Consider the following 19,786-nt stretch of genomic DNA (forward strand, 5'->3'; position numbering starts at 1 on the left):
TTGGACGGATGGGAGCCCGGTGCCCACCCTCAGGCTTCCTGCTCTCTGCCCCATGGCTTAAGGACAAGCAAGGCGACCACTGCTTGGAGGGTCTCCCCCTTCCTTCCCCTTGATGGCAGCGGGACCACGAGTGAGGGGACCGTAGAGGGGGTGATACAAAGAGCAGCTGACTTGGGTTGGGCACCTGCCCCCCATTTACTGTGTGGCCATGGGCAAAGTGCTTCACCACACAGATGTCAGCTAGGGTTGAGGCTGTTATTATTGCTGTCATTAATTTGGTTATTGTTAGGCACACCAGCACAAGCAGCGGCTAGGCTGGGCTCCCAAACTAAGCTTGTGTTTCTTGGGTGGCTGCCAGCATCGCCCTGGGACCCGGCCTCTGTCCCTCTGCTTCCCCCAGACGCACAGCCCCGCTGACCAGACTTGCTTCCCTACCTGTGCCCAGCAGGTGGCGTCAGAGAGCTGCTTCTCCGCGAGCCGGACAATTTCTTCCCCGTGAACTTGATCGCTCCTCTCCTAACCAGGCAGCCTCCCATTCAGTATCTCATCCCTCTCTACCAGTGCACAATAGGAGCGCTCTGCATTTTCTCCTTTTCAAAACACACTCTGATGGCGGGAGAGTGGGAAACCCTCTCAGCAACAAAGGCTGGAGAAGAGGGGCCGCCTATGCCCTTTTCCTTCCCATAGAAAAGGAGGGGCAGGTTTTCTGCCTTTGGAATAGAAAGATCAGCCAGTCTGGCCAGAAATCCCCAGGATTCCTCCTTCTCTCGGAAGGACGGAATAAACTCCAAAGCTGGGGAAGATGGACAGCCTCTAGGGGAGGGCACCGAATAGCATGGGAAGACTCCGGCCTCCTGGGCTCCCGTGGGGACGCTCCTGGCCACAGGTGCCATATCTATAGCCCAACCAGCCGGCACACGGAGGAGTCCTCGGTGTGCACGTGGGGCTTGGGTGGGGAAAAGGGCTGAGAACTACGGGGTTCTGCGCGGGAAGGGCCCTTGGAGAGGCTGCTCTCAATAGGAGACAGGGAAGGAAACTGAGGCTCAGGGATGATGGGACTCGCCCTGGTCACTGAGCACCAAGGGGCAGAGCAGAGATTTGAACGCTGATGGCTCTGCTGCCCAATCAGACTTGTTTTACAGGGAGGACCCAGAGGCAGTGACACGATCACACAACCAGTCAGTGGCTGCTGGGGACAAGGCTGGGAAATCTCCATCCCAAGTCCGAGTTCCAAGTCTAACCACTTGGTAAAGCTGCCTTCGCGAAGACAAGCAGACTCAGGCAGATACTCTTTTCTAACTATGTCTCAAGCCAGTAAATGGCTTATTTATTATTGAATCCTGTATATTATAGAGGGAAGAAATCACTGTGGCCAACTTCCTTATCACCACCAGCAGCTTCCCGTGCTGACCAGCTGTCACCAAGGGCACAAGAACCTGGGGAGGAGCAGCGTCTCCCAGGCCCCTTGGACTTCTGTCCTCTGTCCTCACAGCCATGATCTGGGAAAGCAGCTCCCATGGAGAAGGGGCCAGCCCCACCCACAGATGACTGCTACCCACAAAGCAGCTGGGGCAGGTGGGCCAGCCTCGACAAAGCACGGGCACTCCAAGGAAGAGTCAGGGGGCAGTCTTCATGGGCTACGCAGGTCAACCCCCGCCCCTCGACCATCACCTCCCCACAGACCCTGATGGGGACAGCCCAAGACCAGGAGCCCAAGAGCCTTTAGGAACGGCCACGCTTCCAGCCCAGTGCCCTCAGCCACCCCTGCAGGGGGTGCAGCCCCAGCCACTGAAGACCCAGGGCAGGAGGGTCTTGCCCTCAAAGTCCTCGGCCCTGTCAAAGGCTTCATTCACCGCCAGGAACTGATACAGGATTTTATCCGTGAAAATGACATTGATTCTGTTCGACAAATATTTATTAAGCACCTACTGCATGCCAGGCACTGTGCGACAGACTAGGCGTCACTGTTTGCTTACCACTGGCCCCAAAGAACCATGGGAGCTTTCCTTCTGGCTTGCAGCTGAAGCCTTCAACACGTGACACGGTCCTCACCCGAAAGGGAGTCTCTGGAGAGCAGGGACTGGCCAGCTTCTCTGTCTGTACCCTATCCCTTAGCATAGGCTTGTCACACAGTAAGGGCTTGATCCTTCCCTCTGTCCGTCCTTCCTTCCTTCCTTCCTTCCTTCCGTCCGTCCTTCCTTCCTTCCTTCCTTCCTTCCTTCCTTCCTTCCTTCCTTCCTTCCTTCCTTCCCTTCCTCCTTCCCTTCCTTCCCTCCTTCCTTCCTTCCTTCCTTCCTTCCCTCCTTCTTCCTCCTTCCTTCCTCCTCCCTCCTCCCCTTCCTCTTCCTCCTCCCTTCCTTCCTCCTTCCTTCCTTCCTTCCTTCCCTCCCTCCCTCCCTCCTTCCTTCTCCTTCCCTCCTCCCTCCCTCCTCCCTCCTTCCTCCTTCCTTCCTTCCTTCCTCCTTCCTTCCTCCTTCCTTCCTTCCTCCTTCCTTCCTTCCTTCCCTCCCTCCCTCCTCTCCCTCCCTCCCTTCCTTCCTTCCTTCCTTCCTTCCTTCCCTTCCCCCTCCCTCCCTCCCTTCCTTCCTTCCTCCCTTCCGTCCGTCCGTCCTTCCTGGCAGTGAGTATGGTATACAAGCACTGACTTGCCACACTCTAGTCTCGCAGCATGCACGCCGAATCCCAGAGCTGGACGAGACCTCAGAAAGCATCAAGTCCAACCTGTACCCGATGAGGCAGCTAGGCCTGGAGTCAGGAAGACCCGAATTCACATCTGGCCTTGGGTACTTCCTAGCTGGGTGATCCTGGGCAAGTCACTTAAAGCGCTAAGCACGGTGCCTGGCACATGGTAGATGCTTAATAAATGCTCATTCCCTTCTCTCCCCTGCAATTCTTGACAAGCCTCTGGTTAAGGGCCTCCATGATGGGGAAGCCATGACTTCCAGAGGCAGTTTATCTCACTGCAGTATGGCTCTAATTACTAGCCAGGTTTTCCTGCCACGGGGCTGAAACCTGCCTCTCAGCTTCCATCCAGGGCTCCGTCCCACTTGGGAATAAACAATGACCCGGGAGGGACTCTGCGTAAGCTCAGGCCTGGCACGCAAGGCATACAAAGATATGGGTCCCTGGGTCAAGCAGCTCCCCTTCTATTGGATTGCAGACATGTACAGTCGCTCCTCACTAGCCCCTCCCTGCTCCAATCCACCTTCCCACACACCTGCCGTGCTGACCTTTCTAAAGCCCAAGTCTGACCACGTCCCTCTCCTGCTGAAGCATGCCAGAAGCTCACTACTGCCCCTAGGCTAAAGCACAGACCCTTCTGCTTGACTGTCCAAACCGTTCACAATCTGCCTATAACTCACATTTGTATCTCACACTCTACTCTCCATGGAACTTGGCAGCTGCCAGCAGAATGGCCCCTTTGCTACTCCCAGTATGGGACGTTCGCCTCTCACCGTGGCGCCCTGTGCCTGCAATACTCTTCCTCCTTACCCCTGATTCCTGGAGCCCCCAGCGCCCTCAAGGGTCAGCTCCAGAGCCTCTCCCTACGTGAGGCCTTATCTTTGAGGTGCTGACGTTCCCTGGGTTCGGTCCATGTCACCTCCCCTGGTAGAATGTGAGCTCCACCAGGGCAGGGATAGTTTCATTGTTTGGTTTCCGTACCTCTTGTGCTCAGCACGGTGCCTGGCACACACTAAGGCCTTAAGAAATGTTGGCTGAAATGGATGGAGCCCTTCTGGGTAGCATCTGACCATTTCCCATCGCATGAACCTCTTTCTACCGCTGACTTGCTATGGGACCTTGGGCACGCGCCCAGCTCATGCTCTTCCTTTGGTCCTTTCCCATGAAGGGGTCAGACTAGCTACCTCCAAGCCATCCTCTAGCTCTGAAAAAAGCACGATTCACTCCCATTTTCCCACAGGCATGTCCTCCTGACTGCAACATGATGGAGTATTTCTGTTAATGTTTCCAGACTTCCATGCTAGAATAGCCCAAGCCATGACCATCAGAACCCTACAGATGCTGTCCCAGGCCTTTCACGGCACCATCATTCACTGGTACCAACTCCAGGATGTCTGGTGCCTCTCTGGAGCCCCGGCTCAGTCCAGCAGGCGGCCCACATGGAAGCATCTCAGCACCAGACTTCCATACTCCAGAGACCCCCATGCCTGGGACTGGCTGTGGGATTTGGGGGGCTACCATCTCAGCCCGCACCAGCTGCTCTGGGAAAGGAAGTTGCTTCTCCCGCCTGGAAGGGGCTGCCAAGAGCAAGTCATAAAACCAATACAAAAAGACCTTCTGTGCTGATTCTAGAAGCTGGTGGCCTTCTGGGGCCCTGGCCCAACGTCTGTAGAGCTGTAACTGTCTCTGAGGGGTAAAGCTCTAGGAAAGCCATGTCAGGGTGGTTTCTACTCCCCAAACCCACGAACGCCATATCTGAGGGCTAGGCTCTTCCTACTGGCTGTGAGTCTGAGGGCTTTCTTCGGGGTCAGCACCTTGGACTCTGTCTTTCACATCTTCAGGAAGGCGGACCAGGTTTCTGCCTGTTTCTCCCTCACTGGGGCCAAAGGCCCTGGTAGATGGCTCCTTGATGAGTCCACAGCCACTGCTGAGAGCTGATCTCAGGCTGGTGCGTGGTCAGGTGTCTGAAAATGCATTCAAGAGACAAGCCCCACCTGTGTCTAGTGGTACAGGAAGCAGCAGGGAGGATAGGGGCCCACAAGGAACAGAACCCCACCAGTAATTCACCCAGACTCATGTTTTCTTTTAAATTACAGCAACAAGTGTGACAAGGCTGAGTCTGGAATCTTGACTGTCACTATGTCACTGAGGAGCCTGCTTCCATCTCAAGCCTCATGAGCACGGTTCACACAGACCAGGATGTGCCACAAGACGCATCCTTGTGTACAATCCCCACCCACCAGGAATGGATGCCCAGAGGCAGTGTGCGTGTGTGTGTGTGTGTGTGTGTGTGTGTGTGTGTGTGTGTGGTAGGGGTGGGGGACAGGAGCACAGGGAAGAATCCCCTTCTGATTTGGGAGCCTACTGTGGGAATGACAGGCACCTGAATCGTTATTTATTTCTTTAAAAAGGAGAGAAATCCCATAGTCTGGAGGTGAGGCAGCTCCATTAAAGGTGTGACTGGCTTTCCCCTGGTATCTGTCACTTCCTCCTCTTCACATGCTAATCAGCTCCCTCAGCCTTCTGGGAAACCTGTTTTCTCACCTTTTTGGGATCTCTTTATCATTCATTTTCACTTGACAGGGGACCAGTCTCGCCAGCTTCTCATCAGCTCTGAGACCTCCAGTCACAGAGCCACTCTGAGCACCCCATCCTCCCCAGATGTGGCGGTGATTTTTCCAGCACATACAGACAGACAGATGGACAGCGTGGTGCTGGAGACAGAAGACCCAGTTTTTATACCTGTTCACCATTATTTGGATACACTGAGCCTCAGTTTCCTCAACTCTTGGCTAACTGGTCTCTAAGGACTGTATGCACTGACCTTCCGTAAATCTTTGAATTCTGAGTCAGGATGAAAAGGGCACAGTGGAAGGGAGAGGGAGGGGTGCTTGGCATCTCAAGAGAGATTGGCTGGGAATCCTGGCTCTGCTGCGCTGGGCCTCAGTTTCTCCATTCATAAAACTCAGAGGTTGGATTAAATGGCCTCCGATATTTCTTCTTCCTGTCAGTGGTGCTGGGATCCTTGGCCATGAGACCATTGTCCAAGACCAGGAGATGACCACTAGAGGGCCCCATGCCGAAGGTTTTCCTGTCCACCTGCATTGAATCCTTGCCAGGCGGTCTAGAAAGCGACTCTCCCATCACAGCGACAGCTCCTCGGCACGTGCACACTCAGCGAAGGCATAACTCAGTGACCTCTAAATGAGGGGAAAAATCAAACTCCATTTTCCACTCAGTGAACAGAATGCAGTGACAGCCCTGCTGTCGGGTGTCAGAGAAAACACACGGGCTCCTTGTTGCCTATAACTTGCTGGGCAATCCCCGGGTGAGCGCCCTCCCCTCTTGGCACCTGGGCCTCCCCAGATGAGGCTGGACGAGTAGGGGGAGCAGTGGATTCTGGGTCACAGACCTGTAGTTGCTGGGCCTCGTGGCCTCCAGCTGTCTCTCCCTTCTCAGGGCCTGTTTCCTCATCTGGAAGACAAGGGAGCAGGACGGGATCATCTCAAGGGTCAAGCTGAGCTCTCCCACAATCCTGGGATTCAGTGACCTGGCGGCTCCTTCCTATGGCCAAGTAGCCTAGAGATGGCTGGGGTTTGGGGTGTTGCTGCTGCTGCTGTTTTTCTCCCCACATTTTGCCAACTCTTTCTCTTTGGATCCTCACAGTGCTGGGGATGCTCTAATATCCCACCTGGTGGCTTGGAAATATATTCTGCACCTGACAAGGAGCTGGCTGACTTTCTGATTTAAACAGGTGTCAGCTCCTGCCAGGTTTTAAGACATCAACAGAAAAATAAATTGGCAAAATCTATTATATTCACATAGTCAGAGGAGCTTTCCCACTGGATTTTTCTTACAGATGTTGGCATAAGGAAAGAATCTCCCTTTCCCCTGAAGCCTCAGACAGTCGGTTTTAGCCCCTGGGAATGATGCTGTCAGATACCACATGTTAACTACTCCCCCCCAGGAAATTACAGTTGGTTCCTGCCTGCTCTGCTCCTTAATTGCAGGGTGACTGTGGGTCTGCATGGCCAGGGACTCCCTGGACGGGAAGGCCAGGTCTGAGTGGTTGTTCCTTTTCCTCCAGGAGAGAACGGACTTGGGGATGGCCTGGAACCAGCCTCTCCTTTTCCGTCGTCTTACATCTCCTGTGTCCTGCTGCATCCATGGGCACCGAATGCCACCTGGAGGTCCTATGAGCTGTGCCCTGCATGGGAACTCTACAGTGTGCTATTATCTGCTGGCCCTTGTAGCAATCCTGCCCATTATAATTAGCTCTTTGCTTTACTATGAAAACTAAAGATTGTGCAAACCAGCAGAAGATTGTGGTGCCCTGTGAGCAGCCTGAAAGCCAATCCAGCGGGTGGGCCCCGGCTGCCTGCGGGCTCCCAGGACGACTGGGTGCTTCTGAGATTACAAGCATGCATGCCCAGCCAGGAGGATGCATTCAGTGGGGACAGGATGGCACCAGAGGATAGATGGCCCCAGTTCACCAGCCTGTGGGGACCGTGATCAGCTGAAAATCACAGGTTTGTAGAGGCTGTGAGGGAAGAGGAGGCACGAAAACCACAAGGCCCCTCTGCCAGGAAAGTCTCCTCATCAAGTCTGAACAGGATCCAGTCACGCTGCGGGCAGATGCTGTTCCCTGAGGATCGAGGCTGGCGCGGGGCCTGCCTTCTTCCTCTTATGGCCACACAAAACCTAGCACCTCGGCAGGGTGGCCCGGTGGGAAGGGCGGCAATGGCCAGGACCCTGGGAGAACGTGCCCACGCTCACACACACACGTGCTAGCACGTACGTTTGGGTACCTCTTGTTTGGTGAACTGTCTGTGTGTGCGGTGATTTGCACGTGCAAGCCACTCTCCAGTGCCTCGGGAGAGTGAATCAAGGAGGACACACATGTCTTAGAGTACTAGGGTGCGCCCCTGTGGGGATGGACTCCGCCATCTTCTTCCACGGGACACAGAATGGCCACAGGATGGGACGAGGGACAGCACCATGAGACGGCGTCACCGGTACAAGGGCCTTTGGCGTGAAGGAGGCCCATATCTGAGGTGGCCAGATGTCAGGCTGGCTCCATGACCTGAGGAAGCTGCAGGCTAGCAACGGGTGGTGCATGTGCGCACCTCTGTGGGGATGATCTGGCCCCGCCCCACCCGCCTGCACTCACCTGTGCGCGCTCCCCTCCCCGCGGGCGCTCCCCTCCATCTGCTGGTCTAGGCATCTGAGCTGGGCGGGGAGGGCCTATAAGCAGTGTGGATGCAAGTCTGCGCTTCCTAGATGACCCGGTCTCTCTCATTCTTGCCATTCTGTTGAACACGATAGACTCTGGCTGTTCTTCCTCCCCTCTTTTGTGGGTTAATGTGTTCTACCTCGCCTGCCCAGGCATCAGTCCCCCGTCTGGGTAAACAGCTTCATGTGCCCAAGTGTGAGGCCTCGCCTTCCCTCCGCAGCAGATCTGGGCTCTCGGGGAGCTAGTAGGACAGTGAATCCCCAGGCGGCTTCTGACAGCTACAGACCAGCTTTGTGGGAAAGATACAAGGAAGGCTTCTCAGTGCTCCGGGGTCATAGCTGCTGAAGAGGCACTCAGACAACAGAGGCGTCCTGGGTCTGTGGTAATGAGCAGCACTCTGCCCAGGCTCAAAATACTGATTTATCTTCTGCCTGGTACAGAACACGGCAGCTACTGCAAAGCCCCAGAAAACAAAACAGAAACAAAACCCATTTCTCCTGCACGTGTAAGATAAAAACCACAAGGCTACTTGCCTTGCCTGGCATCACCAGCTGGAACCTCATCTTCAAGACCAAAGCAAGCTGCCAGGCACTCAACCATCCAGTGCCCCCATCGAATGACCAAATGGGAGGGACCCCAGAGACCTGCCGGGGCACCTCCTGCAGGTGTGAGCACGTGGCCTCCACAGGCCCATCCCGGGCTCAGTCAGAAGCTGGGAAATCCTGCTCAATTTGGGGGCTCCCCTTTAGCTCCAAACAAGACCCCAGCTGACCCAGTTTGGGGGAAGGAAAGTTGACTCCTATCTCCCAGTGGACTAATAAAGCAGCTTCAGCCCCTTTGCCAAGGCTCCCTCAGTCCTGTCATAGCCACCACTGGTACCCTGGAAAGGTAGCTGCTTGCCCCACCCTCCAGAAGTCATTCTTACAATTGTGGTCTCACACATTGAGATTGCTTTATAGCTACGTGGCACCTGAGTGACATTTCACTTGATCCCAAGAGCCCCATGAGGAAAGTGTTACCCCCATTTTACAGCTGGGGAAACTGAGGCTCAGAGACATTAAGTGATTAACTCCCAGGTCGGACAAGCTGCTGCTGAGCCCTCCAGAGCAATGGACCCATGGGCTTACAGCCTTTCTGCATGAAGCCCAGAGGCTCTCCAGTCAAAGAATCACCCAGGTTAGGGTTGGGAGGGGAACCCCTGCTACACCACAGCCGACAGATGGGCACCTCGCCTCTGCCTGGACACTTCTCGACTCACTGCATTCTACTTCTGAACGCCACGAACGATGACGTTTATCTGACACAAAGCCAAAATTGGCTCCCCCTACTGCTCCCAGCTCTGCCTGTGGGTCTGACCACAAGAAGGCTAATCCTTCTTCCATGCAACAGCCCCTCGGATCCCTGAAGGCGACTCTCTTGTTCCTCCCCAGTCCTCTGCTCTGGGCAAAATTTCCCTAGTTTCATCAAACCCTCCTCACATGGTCCGGATCTGGGGTCCTTCGACGTCCTGGCTGCCCCATTAATATTTAAAACATAACTTGTGGTGGAGTACTAGACTTAGATTCAGGAAGACCTGGGTTCAGATCCTGCCTAGACACTAGCTGTGGGGCTCAGGCCAGTGACTCAACCTCTCTGGCCTCAGTGTCTTCACCCATAAAATGAGGGGGACTGGACTGGATGCGCCCAAATCTGTGATCCCACGAAGAGGCTTGGTGTGGTGGTCCACGGGGGCTTGCTGAGAACGCGAGAGACAGGCACACTCGCTTGTCTGCTTTCTCCACTACGCCGCCATGAACACTTTGTAAGTCTCTGTGATGAGGCGGGCTTGTGCTAGAGTCACAAATGACAGGCCTACAGATGGGGAAGCGCAGACAGAGGCCACTGGTTTTCTCAGCACTGCTCAGTGGGAGGCGCAGAGGTCGAGGCTGGCTGCAGACCAGAGATGGCTGTATCCTGACGGGTCCAGGACTTGGGGTCAGAGGCCCTGGATTTGACTTGCCTGGGTCTGCCCCTTAGCAGCCACATGGCTACGCACAAATCAACTCATCTCTAAAACGGGAATAATAATGACAATAATACGAGATTCCCTATTTTCTCCACTGAAATTTCAGGGAAGGGCGAGTGCGCATTATCAGAAAAGGCCTCCCAAAGGATGTGCTAAGCCTTGAAGGGAGCTGGAAGGTCATCGATGGGGGACAGTAAAGAGGTCAGCTGGGCTGGAAGGTAGAAAGCCCCAGCTGGGTGAGGGGTAACAGGGGCTTGTGTTTTGTCCTGGGCCATGGAGGGAGTTACTAAGGCTTTGTGAGCAAGGGCCGCGGCCATCCTCACAACTTAGGAACAGCCCTCTCACAGCAGGTGGGCTGCAGAGGGAGAGAGGCTGGGAGAGAGGAGGCCAATTGGGAGGCAGGTACCATCGTGCAGGCAAGAGGAACAAGGGCCTGCCTGGGAGTGGGGAGAAGAAAACAGATGGAGGAGAGGCCGGGGAAGCCGAGCTGCCCACACTGGGCAGCGAATTCCACAGGAGTTGAGTTAAGGGAGTGTTGCTGGTGCATGGTACTGCCCTCAACACAAACAGGAAAGTAAAAAGAGAGGCTGGGTTAGGAAAAGAAGAATTCTGTCTTAGGACAAATTTGGGCATAAGCAAATGTGAAATGTGCATTATACTCAGATTGTGCCCCGATATAGCAATCATTCCGAAACATTCTCATTTTCAAAACAAGTGTCATAGCAGAGCTGTATTTGCTGAAGAATCCCCACCATCCCTACTCCCCTATTCACAGATGTCAGTGCCAGTCACAGGAAACACTGCCCTGAGCTCTGAGGGTAGGCAAAATCCCAGCTTCCTCCAATGCTGCCTTCCAACGTCACCTCCTAAGCAAAACTCTTCTGCATTCCCTCAGGTGTTCACTCTCATTCTCTCTCTCTCCCTCTCTCTCTGTCTCTTCTCTCTCTCTCTCTCTCTCTCTCTCTCTCTCTCTCTCTCTCTCTCTCTCTCTCTTCTCGTCTCTCTCTGTCTCCTCTCTCTCTCTCTCTCTCTCTCTCTCTCTCTCTCTCTCTCTCTCTCTCTCTCTCTCTCTCTCTCTCTCTCTCATTCTCTTTCCCTCCCTCCCTCCTTATTTGCGCATACGCTGTGCCCCTCCCCCCAGAAGGATGTCTGCTTCTTGAGGACAGGGCCTGTTTCATTTTTAGTGTTGTGCCCTGCATAGTAGGACTGGTACAGAGTAGGCACTCAGCTGATACCGGGGCATCGGCCAAAGCAGGGGTAGGAATGAAAGGACCAGGCACCAGAGCCCTGGGGATGTCTTTCACATCCTGTCCGTCGAGCTCCAAGGTTCACCCCCAGCTCCCTTCTATCCCACCCAAGCGTCTGTCACCTTGGCAGCACAGAGGGGAGACGCTGCCCCCTCTGCCCACCTGCACGCCTTCTCTCTCTCTGCTTCCAGCTTCTGGGGGCCCCTCCTGTTCCTGCTCCTAAGAGGACCGCCCTTCTTCCTTCACACCTAGTCCGCGCCCCTTCATTTGTGGCAGGGCCCCGCCCTTCTCCGAGGGGCTGCAAGATGGGGCTGACAGTCGGTTGCTAGGCAACCAGTGAAATAGCGACAGCTGCCTCCCCCGCTGCAGCCTGCTTGCGGGCTGTCCCCCAGTAATGGAGGCTGGGGGCTTCACACAGATTCTCGGTGTGAGTCCTAACCCACCTGCACCCAGACCTGGAGACACCTTGTGGAAGGCAAACAGGCTGTCACTTGGACAGTCGGCACCCAAGCCTCTTCCAGGAGCTTTGTGGGGGCTGTGCACCAGAATCTTCCTTAAAACAATGGAGAAGGGTGATGGGTGCATCCCAGGGTCCCTCCAGACTTAAGACAGAAGGATGAGCACAGGCTTGGGGGTCCCTTTTCCCTCACACAATGCTCATCTCCCCACTATTCCTGGACACCCTCAGGCCTTTGTGAGGGGGTCAGTGCTGAAGCCTGGCCTAGGGCCACCCACAGACCTAGTTCATGGGTGTGTAAAGGCACCTCGCTTGCCCTGTTTCTGTGAGACTGTTGTTCCAGAAAGCAATTGTGAGACGGTTCGGAGAACCAGCTGATGCCCCCCTCCTCGGATTATTACCAAGCCTGCCCGCTTCTGCTTCACAATTTGGTTTAGGAAATAGCTTTGGAAGCCGTGTTCAGGGAGGGAATCTTGTGGGTGGCGAGGACCCTGGCCCAGCCCGACCCTGGCCCTTACCGATTAAAGAGGTGATTCCGGCTGACCATCCTCAGGAAGCCCGTGGGGTCTGTGACGGAGGCGAGTTTGCTGTGGATCTCCTCAAACTGCTGGTCCATGATCTCTCCGGCCTCACTCTCTGTCTCACTGCTGGCACAGGCTCTGCAGGAAAAGCGGCAAAAAGGATGGACGTCACGGAAGGAAGAGGGAGCCCAGGGTCTCACTGGGCCTCCTGGGCCTCGGCCTCTGCCATTAAGTCTCTGTGTGGGCCTTCCCTTCTCTGGTCCAACACGCTCTCACATGTCAAATGAGGGGTGTGGGGCTAGTGATTTCACAGAGAGAAGCGGCCCTGGCCGCCCTCGGTGGGGTCTACGCCTGACCCAGGGTGAGCCCAGTGTCCCAGGATGAGTACAAGGGCAAAGGGAATATTTTACACTGATGAAATCATAAACCCAACACCCCGATTCTACCAAGTTCCCAGAGTAACCTGAAGGGCAGAAAGGTCTATCCTTTCACCACCACCGAGTTCATGGTAGGTGGAGGCATGGTGCCCTTACACAGAGGTCCTCTGCACGGACACATAGAGCACTCTTCATTCAAACATCTTTGAGGGATACTTGGCTCGCTCTGGAATAAAGCCTCGGTCCTCGTCCAAGCACTTAAGGACTGGGCACCAAACTTTCCCTACAGCCTTCTCTCTCACCACTGCCTCAGGCAAACCTTCTGCCTTCCCCCTACCCGAAGCACTGACTGTCCACTCCACTTGAACACGCAATGCACGGACTGCCGCATGTTGTCGGTGACTGAGATTGCTCTGAGGGCCAGGTCTGTACGATAAAGGACCCCAGCATGGAGGCTGGGAGGGACCCCACAGATCAGGCCATGGGCTTCACCTTCTGGCCGACTGCTGACTCAGAATGTTTTAAAATGCACAGAATTATACAAAGGAAACCAATTCTATGGAAATAAAGATCTGTTTTTCCCCATCTGAGTTCACAGAGCCCAAGGAGCTTTTGATTTTGGTCCCAGCCTCCAACCTGCACATGAGAAAACAGACTCAGGGAAGGCTACTTGTCTGTGGATGTAAAGCCAGTGCTGGCTACCTCACTCTTCCCATCAGGGAGATGGTGCACGCTAGGATACTTAGCGTAAGGCCTGGCTGGCCTGGCTGGAAGAAGCAAGGTGGGTACTAGGTCATGGTTGGTACATGTCTGTTTAAATGGGCGTTTCCCTGGTTGGAAAATCTCTCAGCATCTCGCCAGGGCTCTGAGTCTGACTAGAAACCAGGTCCTACCTGCACTCTGTCTGTTGCTTGGCCAAAACCCAAATGACCAAGCTTTGTCTGGCTGGGGGCTGCTGGGAAATCTGCAGAGCCTGCGGCAATCATTCACCTGAGGCCTCGCCTTGGAATCTTCTGAAGGCTCAGCACACACTCTCTAGGGGAAAGCCCTTTTCTGGGTGGGATTCATCCCAATTCATGGGAAGGCTTTCCAAGTGAAATTCGGCCCACAGACAAACTCGAGATTCCCCAGCACGCCTCCCTCTTTCACAAACATCTTCCTGCATGAGCTCTTGGAGCGCCAGAGACCGACAGCCAACAGGTGACCTTCAGAAGATGGGCCGGTTTCCATGAGGCCAAGCTTTCCAAGAGGACAGAGCTTTCAGGAGACAGATGGCTCAGGGGACTGTGGGGTAGGGGCAGGAGAATGAAGTCAAGCTTGCTGTCCCTGCTCAAATCCTGCTGGATGCTGGATGATCTGTGGAATCCTCCTGACAGTCCCAGCTTAATCTCCTGCTGCCCTGGGCTGATCCTGCAAGGGGATCTTGAATTAGGCTGCGCTTTGTAACAGTGGCTTTAAATTTTTGGCTCATATTTATGTTCTGTGCCCACAATGACCTTGTAAGTTAAGAAGGTTTCCGGAATTACTCCATTTTCCAGGGGGAGATGGAGCCCAAAGATGGTCTCTGACTTGCCCAAGGTCATACAACTGGTAAGGTACTCAGAGACCTTGAACTCAAGTCTTCTGAATCCCAGGCGTGGGCTCTCTACGTCCCGTCATGCTGCCTTTCCTCGTGGCTTTGGCTGCTGTACAAACCACATGCCTTCTCTCTGAGTGTAAGGAGTTGATCAGAAAATGGAAGGGGAGAGAAAAGCAACTGACTATACAGAACTGCCCCTTCTCCAGGGCTGGGGGAGGAGAGGCATCACTGTCATTGGCTAAGGATCGGTAAAGGCTTAGGAACTTCCGTGGGGATTCTCGGCCCCTGGGAGAGAGCAGCAACATCTCTGAGCAAGCTCTTTTGCCCAGGGACGTACTGATCGTCCTCACGCTGCCCTAGCCAGCTCAGTTCTGACAGGTTTTTGCTGGTCACTCCGCTAGAGATGAAGGTGAGGAGAGTGAGCTCAGGCTTGCTCTCTTCTCCATCATCAAGCTGCCTTCACACCCTGGCAGCAGCCAGGATTCTCGCTTCAATTTTGATTCCTAATAGGATTACCTCCTGTTTCTCCACGCTCAAGTACTAGGCCTAAAGGGAAAACCAAGTAGGTTTGTAACAGATATTTACAGCCGGTCCCTGAGGCTTCTCCAGGACCAATGGGTGGAAGTGATGGGGAGGCAGGGATGTGACTGGAGGTGGGATGTCCCTGCCCCACTAGAGGCATCAGGCCCATCAGAGGGGGGGACCTGTGATTCGACTCAGATGGAAGGGTGGCCTGTGTGCCTACCCTCTGAGGTCCTGTCAGCGCCTCAGAGCGGGACGCGCTGTCTGTCTCTTACACCAAGGATTCCCAGCACTGACATGCACCGACTGTGTGGCTGTAACTGAGCCTCAGCTTCCTCTTCTATAAAATGAGAATGACTTGTCCTGCCAATCACACAAGGTTAGGGTAGGGACTGGGCCTATGACTTCATCCATATGGGGAACTCTTATGTGAGGAAAGTCCCTCTACTAGTGCAGATTGGTGCCTTGGAAACAACGAGCTGCTCTCAGAGAGAGTTGACTGGATCGCTGAGGGGTTTCGTGACTTGTCCAGGGTCATACTGCCAATATCTGTCCGAGGTGAGACCTGAACCCAAGTCTTCCTAGCTCCAAGGCTGGCTTTCTCTCCAGCATTGCTGGCTGCCTCTCTGCCAAGGGGCAGACTGGTCTGGAAAAGAGTGCTTTTTAAACTTGAAAGTGCTAAAGAATTGTGTGTTATTGTCCTGGGCCGAGTCTTGACTTATTTCCAGACTGAGTCTTTGGGAGGATCTCTGCATCCTTTTTGGAAACACTGTGTCACCATGGACAAGTCCCCTCTCCTCCCTGGCCTGAAGGGGTGGCCTTGGAGGTCCCTCCCAGCCCCAAGGCTCCCAGGCATCTTGAGATACAGACAGCGAAAGTGTCTGATGGAGAAGCTCTGACGATGAGCCCCAGAGGCTCTGAGGGAGTGGGGGAGGTGGGCCTGGAAGGGCAGGGAGCAGCCAGGGAGAAGGGAAGATGGACATTCCATGCCCAGAGAATGGCAGGCTCAGATGTCTGGCTCCAGAAGGAGCCTGGGCAGGAGGAGGCCGAGCAAAGGACAGGCTGCGATGGAGCCCGGCTTGGAGAAGGCAGTGGCAGCAAGGGCAGCACCTCTCCTGCACTTCACCTTGTTGGTGTCTGCTTCAAAAGCAAACCCTGAGGCAGGACAGACACGTGCTTCCAGGGAGAGCTACCAGCAGTGGAGGATGTCCTCCATGTCTGCATCGCCTAGAAAGCACCAGCTCTACAGAAACCGTGCCCTCTGAGGCAGGCGGCTCCAAGGTGGGCAGCCGCCCAGGGTCACACAGCTAGTGTCAAATGTCTGATTTGAACTCGGCTCTTCCTGACTCTAGGGCTGGTGATCTATCCACTATGCCACTTAGCTGCCCCAGTTGAAACTGTTTTTCAGTCAAGGTGGTTTACTACAAGGGATACGAGACTAGCTTGTTAGGAAATAGAATGCTTCACAAATCACAAAAAGGGTAGAACCCACCTGATTATATCAAGAGATGCAGAAAAGGCCTTTGAAAGCTCACTCAGATTAAGAATCCTTAAAAGCACAGCTATGAGGTCTAACATGGTAAAACACAGGTGTCCAAAATGAAGAGTGAGAATAGTTTGTAAAGCTTTCTCACTGTGTTCAGGCATCAGATAAAGATGCTACATCCCTCCACTGCTATTTGACATCCTAGAATGCTAATTCTAACAGAAGAAAAGCGACAGAAATTGAGGGAGCATTAGCAGAGACTCTCTCAGCCACCCCTTCGCCCGTCATGATGCTCACGTGCCATCTGACCACACACATCTCTGTTTTCCCTTGGCCCCATCTCCGCTGTCCTTCTGTCCTGATGGAGGGCTAGCAACTGCAGGAAGTAGCTGCCACCCACGGGTGAGGAGCTCTCTGAGCAAACAGCAGCCTTGAGACTGTGGTCCGCCAGTCATAGCTGAGCAACGTGATCAAACCACGTCAAAATGGCCCATCATTCCCAGAAAGTTCATCTTTACAAAAAGATAAAATGGAAAGAATGAAAAGTTCATTCGGCCACTTCCTCTCAGCATGTGCTCTCCATCAAGCGTAATCAGTTCAAGGCCTCTGAGTGTGAGACAGGCCAGGAGCAATGCGCTCGCTTGTTCCTATACGGCTTGTTGTGGTTTCCAGGCAGCACCAAAGGTATTGGAAAAGCAGAAGCTGCCCAAACACCAAGAGGAAGGGATAGAGCTCTCTCTTCTGCTTTGGAAAACGACTGCTGAAAAGCTGGCAGGAGACGGGAGACGCTAGTGTCTGGCATTGGGAAAACCTGCATCAGGGCAGGTCTCGGACTGGCCAAGGAGACTGCAGATGCACACGCTACACAGGCACCTCGAAAGGCTGCGAGGCTCAGACCCAAGTCCCTTGGAGCCCGTGGCCTCACTTGCCAGGGGCTTCTCCTGGCGTTCAGTGGCTTTTGTCAAACCAAGGGCTCGCATACCTAGCAATCTGCCTCCACTTCCCCTCACTGTGGGAGATAAGACAGCAGTAGTAGTGCCTTCCTTGGACAACCAGCCAAGATTCCTTTCCATCACAGATTTTTCTACACAATGGACATTTATTTCTGAATAGGCCCCACCCACTGCAGTAACAGCAATGACAGCCAACGTTTAGATGGTGCTTGAAAGTCTGCTCAGCACTTCACATAAATCACCTCACTCGAGCTCCATACCAACCCTGGGAGGTATTAACAGATGAGGAGACTGTGGGTCAGAGAGGAATGTGACTGGCCTCTGGCCAAACAGCCAGTAAGTATCCAAGGCAGGATTTGAACCCAGGTCTGTCTGACTCCAAGTCCACAACATAAGCTCTTCAAGGGCCAGCCCTGTGTTATTTGTCATTCTTCTACCTCCAGTACCTAGTCAGGGTCTTACACACAGTAGGCCCTTAGTAAATATCTATTGACTTTCTTGACCCATAACCTCTGGATAATAAGATTATGGATTTAGTGGTGACAGACAGCTGAGACGACATCAGGTTTACCCCCTTATTTTACAGATGAGGAAACTGAGGCCCAGAGAGGGGAAGGGCCTTGCACAGAGATCTTATGGGGGAGAGTCGAGTTTTGAACCCAGGTCCCTTGACTTCAAATCCATCCTTTCTACTGAGTCACGCCCTGTACCTTCCCTTTTCCAGGCTCAAAAATCACACCTCTCTTAACACTTTCTCATCGCTTCCATTTTCCATTCCTTTAAACTTTCCTATCATTCTAAGTAGAATCTCAACTTCCTCAGCTACCCAACCTTCCCCACGCACTTCTCAGGGCTGGTATGAGACCTTCAGATGGCCCGTGGGCGTGGAGGCCAATGGCACTGGGGAGACGTTCAGATGGCCCATGAGCATGGAGACCAATGGCACCGGGGAGACCTTCAGATGGCCCACGGGCATGGATACTGATGGAATTGGGGAGACCTTCAGATGGCCCATGAGCATGGAGGCCAACGGCACTGGGGAGACCTTCAGATGGCCCATGGGCGTGGATACTGATGGAATTGGGGAGACTTTCAGATACATTGAGGCCAATGGCATTGGAGAACCCCTTCCCCCTCCCCACCCTGCCTCCCTCCCCTCCTTCTGTAACAGTTTTCACTATTCTCCCCTTCACCCCAGAGGCCTGGCTTTCAAATAAACTTATCAATTACACTTTTGGTGTCCCAATTTTAAATAGCACCTTTTCATTTCTGATTGATTTCTGAGTGGAAGGTACGTAACAGCCCTCTCTTCTCTTCCTGGTACATTATGCTACCCAGTCTCCTTCTGTGTTGTGGTCTCTGTGGTGCAGTTTTGGTTAGCATGGGTTTGACCTTGTGCCTATCCCTATCAGACTTCTGGATTTACCCTTCAATAACAGCATGAAAATCAAGGCAGGGCAGAAGTTTCATTAAAAAAATCATTCCTCCTCATATTATCACACACACACACACACACACACACACACACACACACTCAAATATACTCACATATACGCACACTCTTAGCACGGTGCCTGGCACATAGTGGGAGCTTAATACGTTTATACACACACACACACACACACACACACACACACACACACACACACACACACACTTTCCCATTTATATATATTGCATGCCCCAGGACAAGGCGGCGTGCCTTAGTGGAGAAGTGAGAAGACCCCACAGTTAAGTCTCATCTCTATGTCTTGTTCATGGGACATGGGAAGAGTCACTCAATGAACACCTGCCTCTGTTTCCTCATCTGTAAAATGAGAATAATAATAGTACCTACCACCAGGGTTGTTGTAAGGATCAAATGAGACACTATTTGTAAGTGCTTGGTATTACTTGGCACAAAGTAAGCACTATATAAATACTTATTTTCTTCCCTTAAAAACTGATGGAATTGAATTGTGAGAAATGAGTATTTCTCTCTTGTATTTAATAACTCATTACTGTGTTAGCACCAAGGTTTTTCCCCTTTTCTACGTCCTCATCTAGAAACCAGCCAGTGTGGGAAATCTTAGGCAGAGATTTACCCAGGCCAAGATCTAATCACAGAGTCAAAGAAATTTGAAGTTTGGGCTAATGGGTGCATTCCTGCTTACTGTGTTTGTTCATACAGTTCTGGGGAAAGGCTGAGTTCCCCTTTTGTCAGACAGGTGAAATGGAAATGGATAAGTCTTTGTGACCAAGATTCAGGTAATCCGAGCCACCTACCCCAACACCTTCACTATATTATAGCCTACCCTCTCATTGTAATATTCATTGTCTCACTGACTGTTGACCAGAGTTGACTGCCACCCTTAGAACACCTACTCTTCAAAGGGTATATAAATTGTGAGCCCATCGCTGTTAGGGGTTTTTGTCTAAGAGAGTCGGTCAAATGACCATCCTTTTATTAATAAATATGCTGGCCTCATTAATAAAATGATTAAATTACCCAGAAACTACGTCTCTCAGAACATTTTTAATTGTTACTGGGTGGATGTGGTAATAATGAGGGAAAACAGATGGACAGACTGACAGCTTGACTGGCATCCGTGAAACACTAAAGCAGCCAGAGGGAGGCTTGCTGAGTGATTGGTCGGCTCCTACGCCCAAGAAGAGCCTGGGGTAAGAAGGGCCATGGTCTTTTCTGGGGGGTCCCTGTTGCTGTCCTGGGGTTGGGGAGATAAA

At 53.1% G+C, this 19,786-nt stretch overlaps 1 protein-coding gene across 1 annotated transcript in view; it reads right to left on the minus strand.

The window, feature by feature from the left end:
• TTC28 (tetratricopeptide repeat domain 28) overlaps window positions 1–19,786 on the minus strand; it is a 677,066-nt gene that overhangs the window by 46,140 nt on the left and 611,140 nt on the right. The window contains 1 exon segment of the mRNA XM_020996673.2: window positions 12,143–12,283. Coding sequence (XP_020852332.1) covers window positions 12,143–12,283 — 141 coding nt within the window.

This window comes from Phascolarctos cinereus, unplaced genomic scaffold (genome assembly GCF_003287225.1).
Source record: "Phascolarctos cinereus isolate Bilbo 61053 unplaced genomic scaffold, phaCin_HiC Scaffold_4;HRSCAF=312, whole genome shotgun sequence".
NCBI lineage: Eukaryota > Metazoa > Chordata > Mammalia > Diprotodontia > Phascolarctidae > Phascolarctos > Phascolarctos cinereus.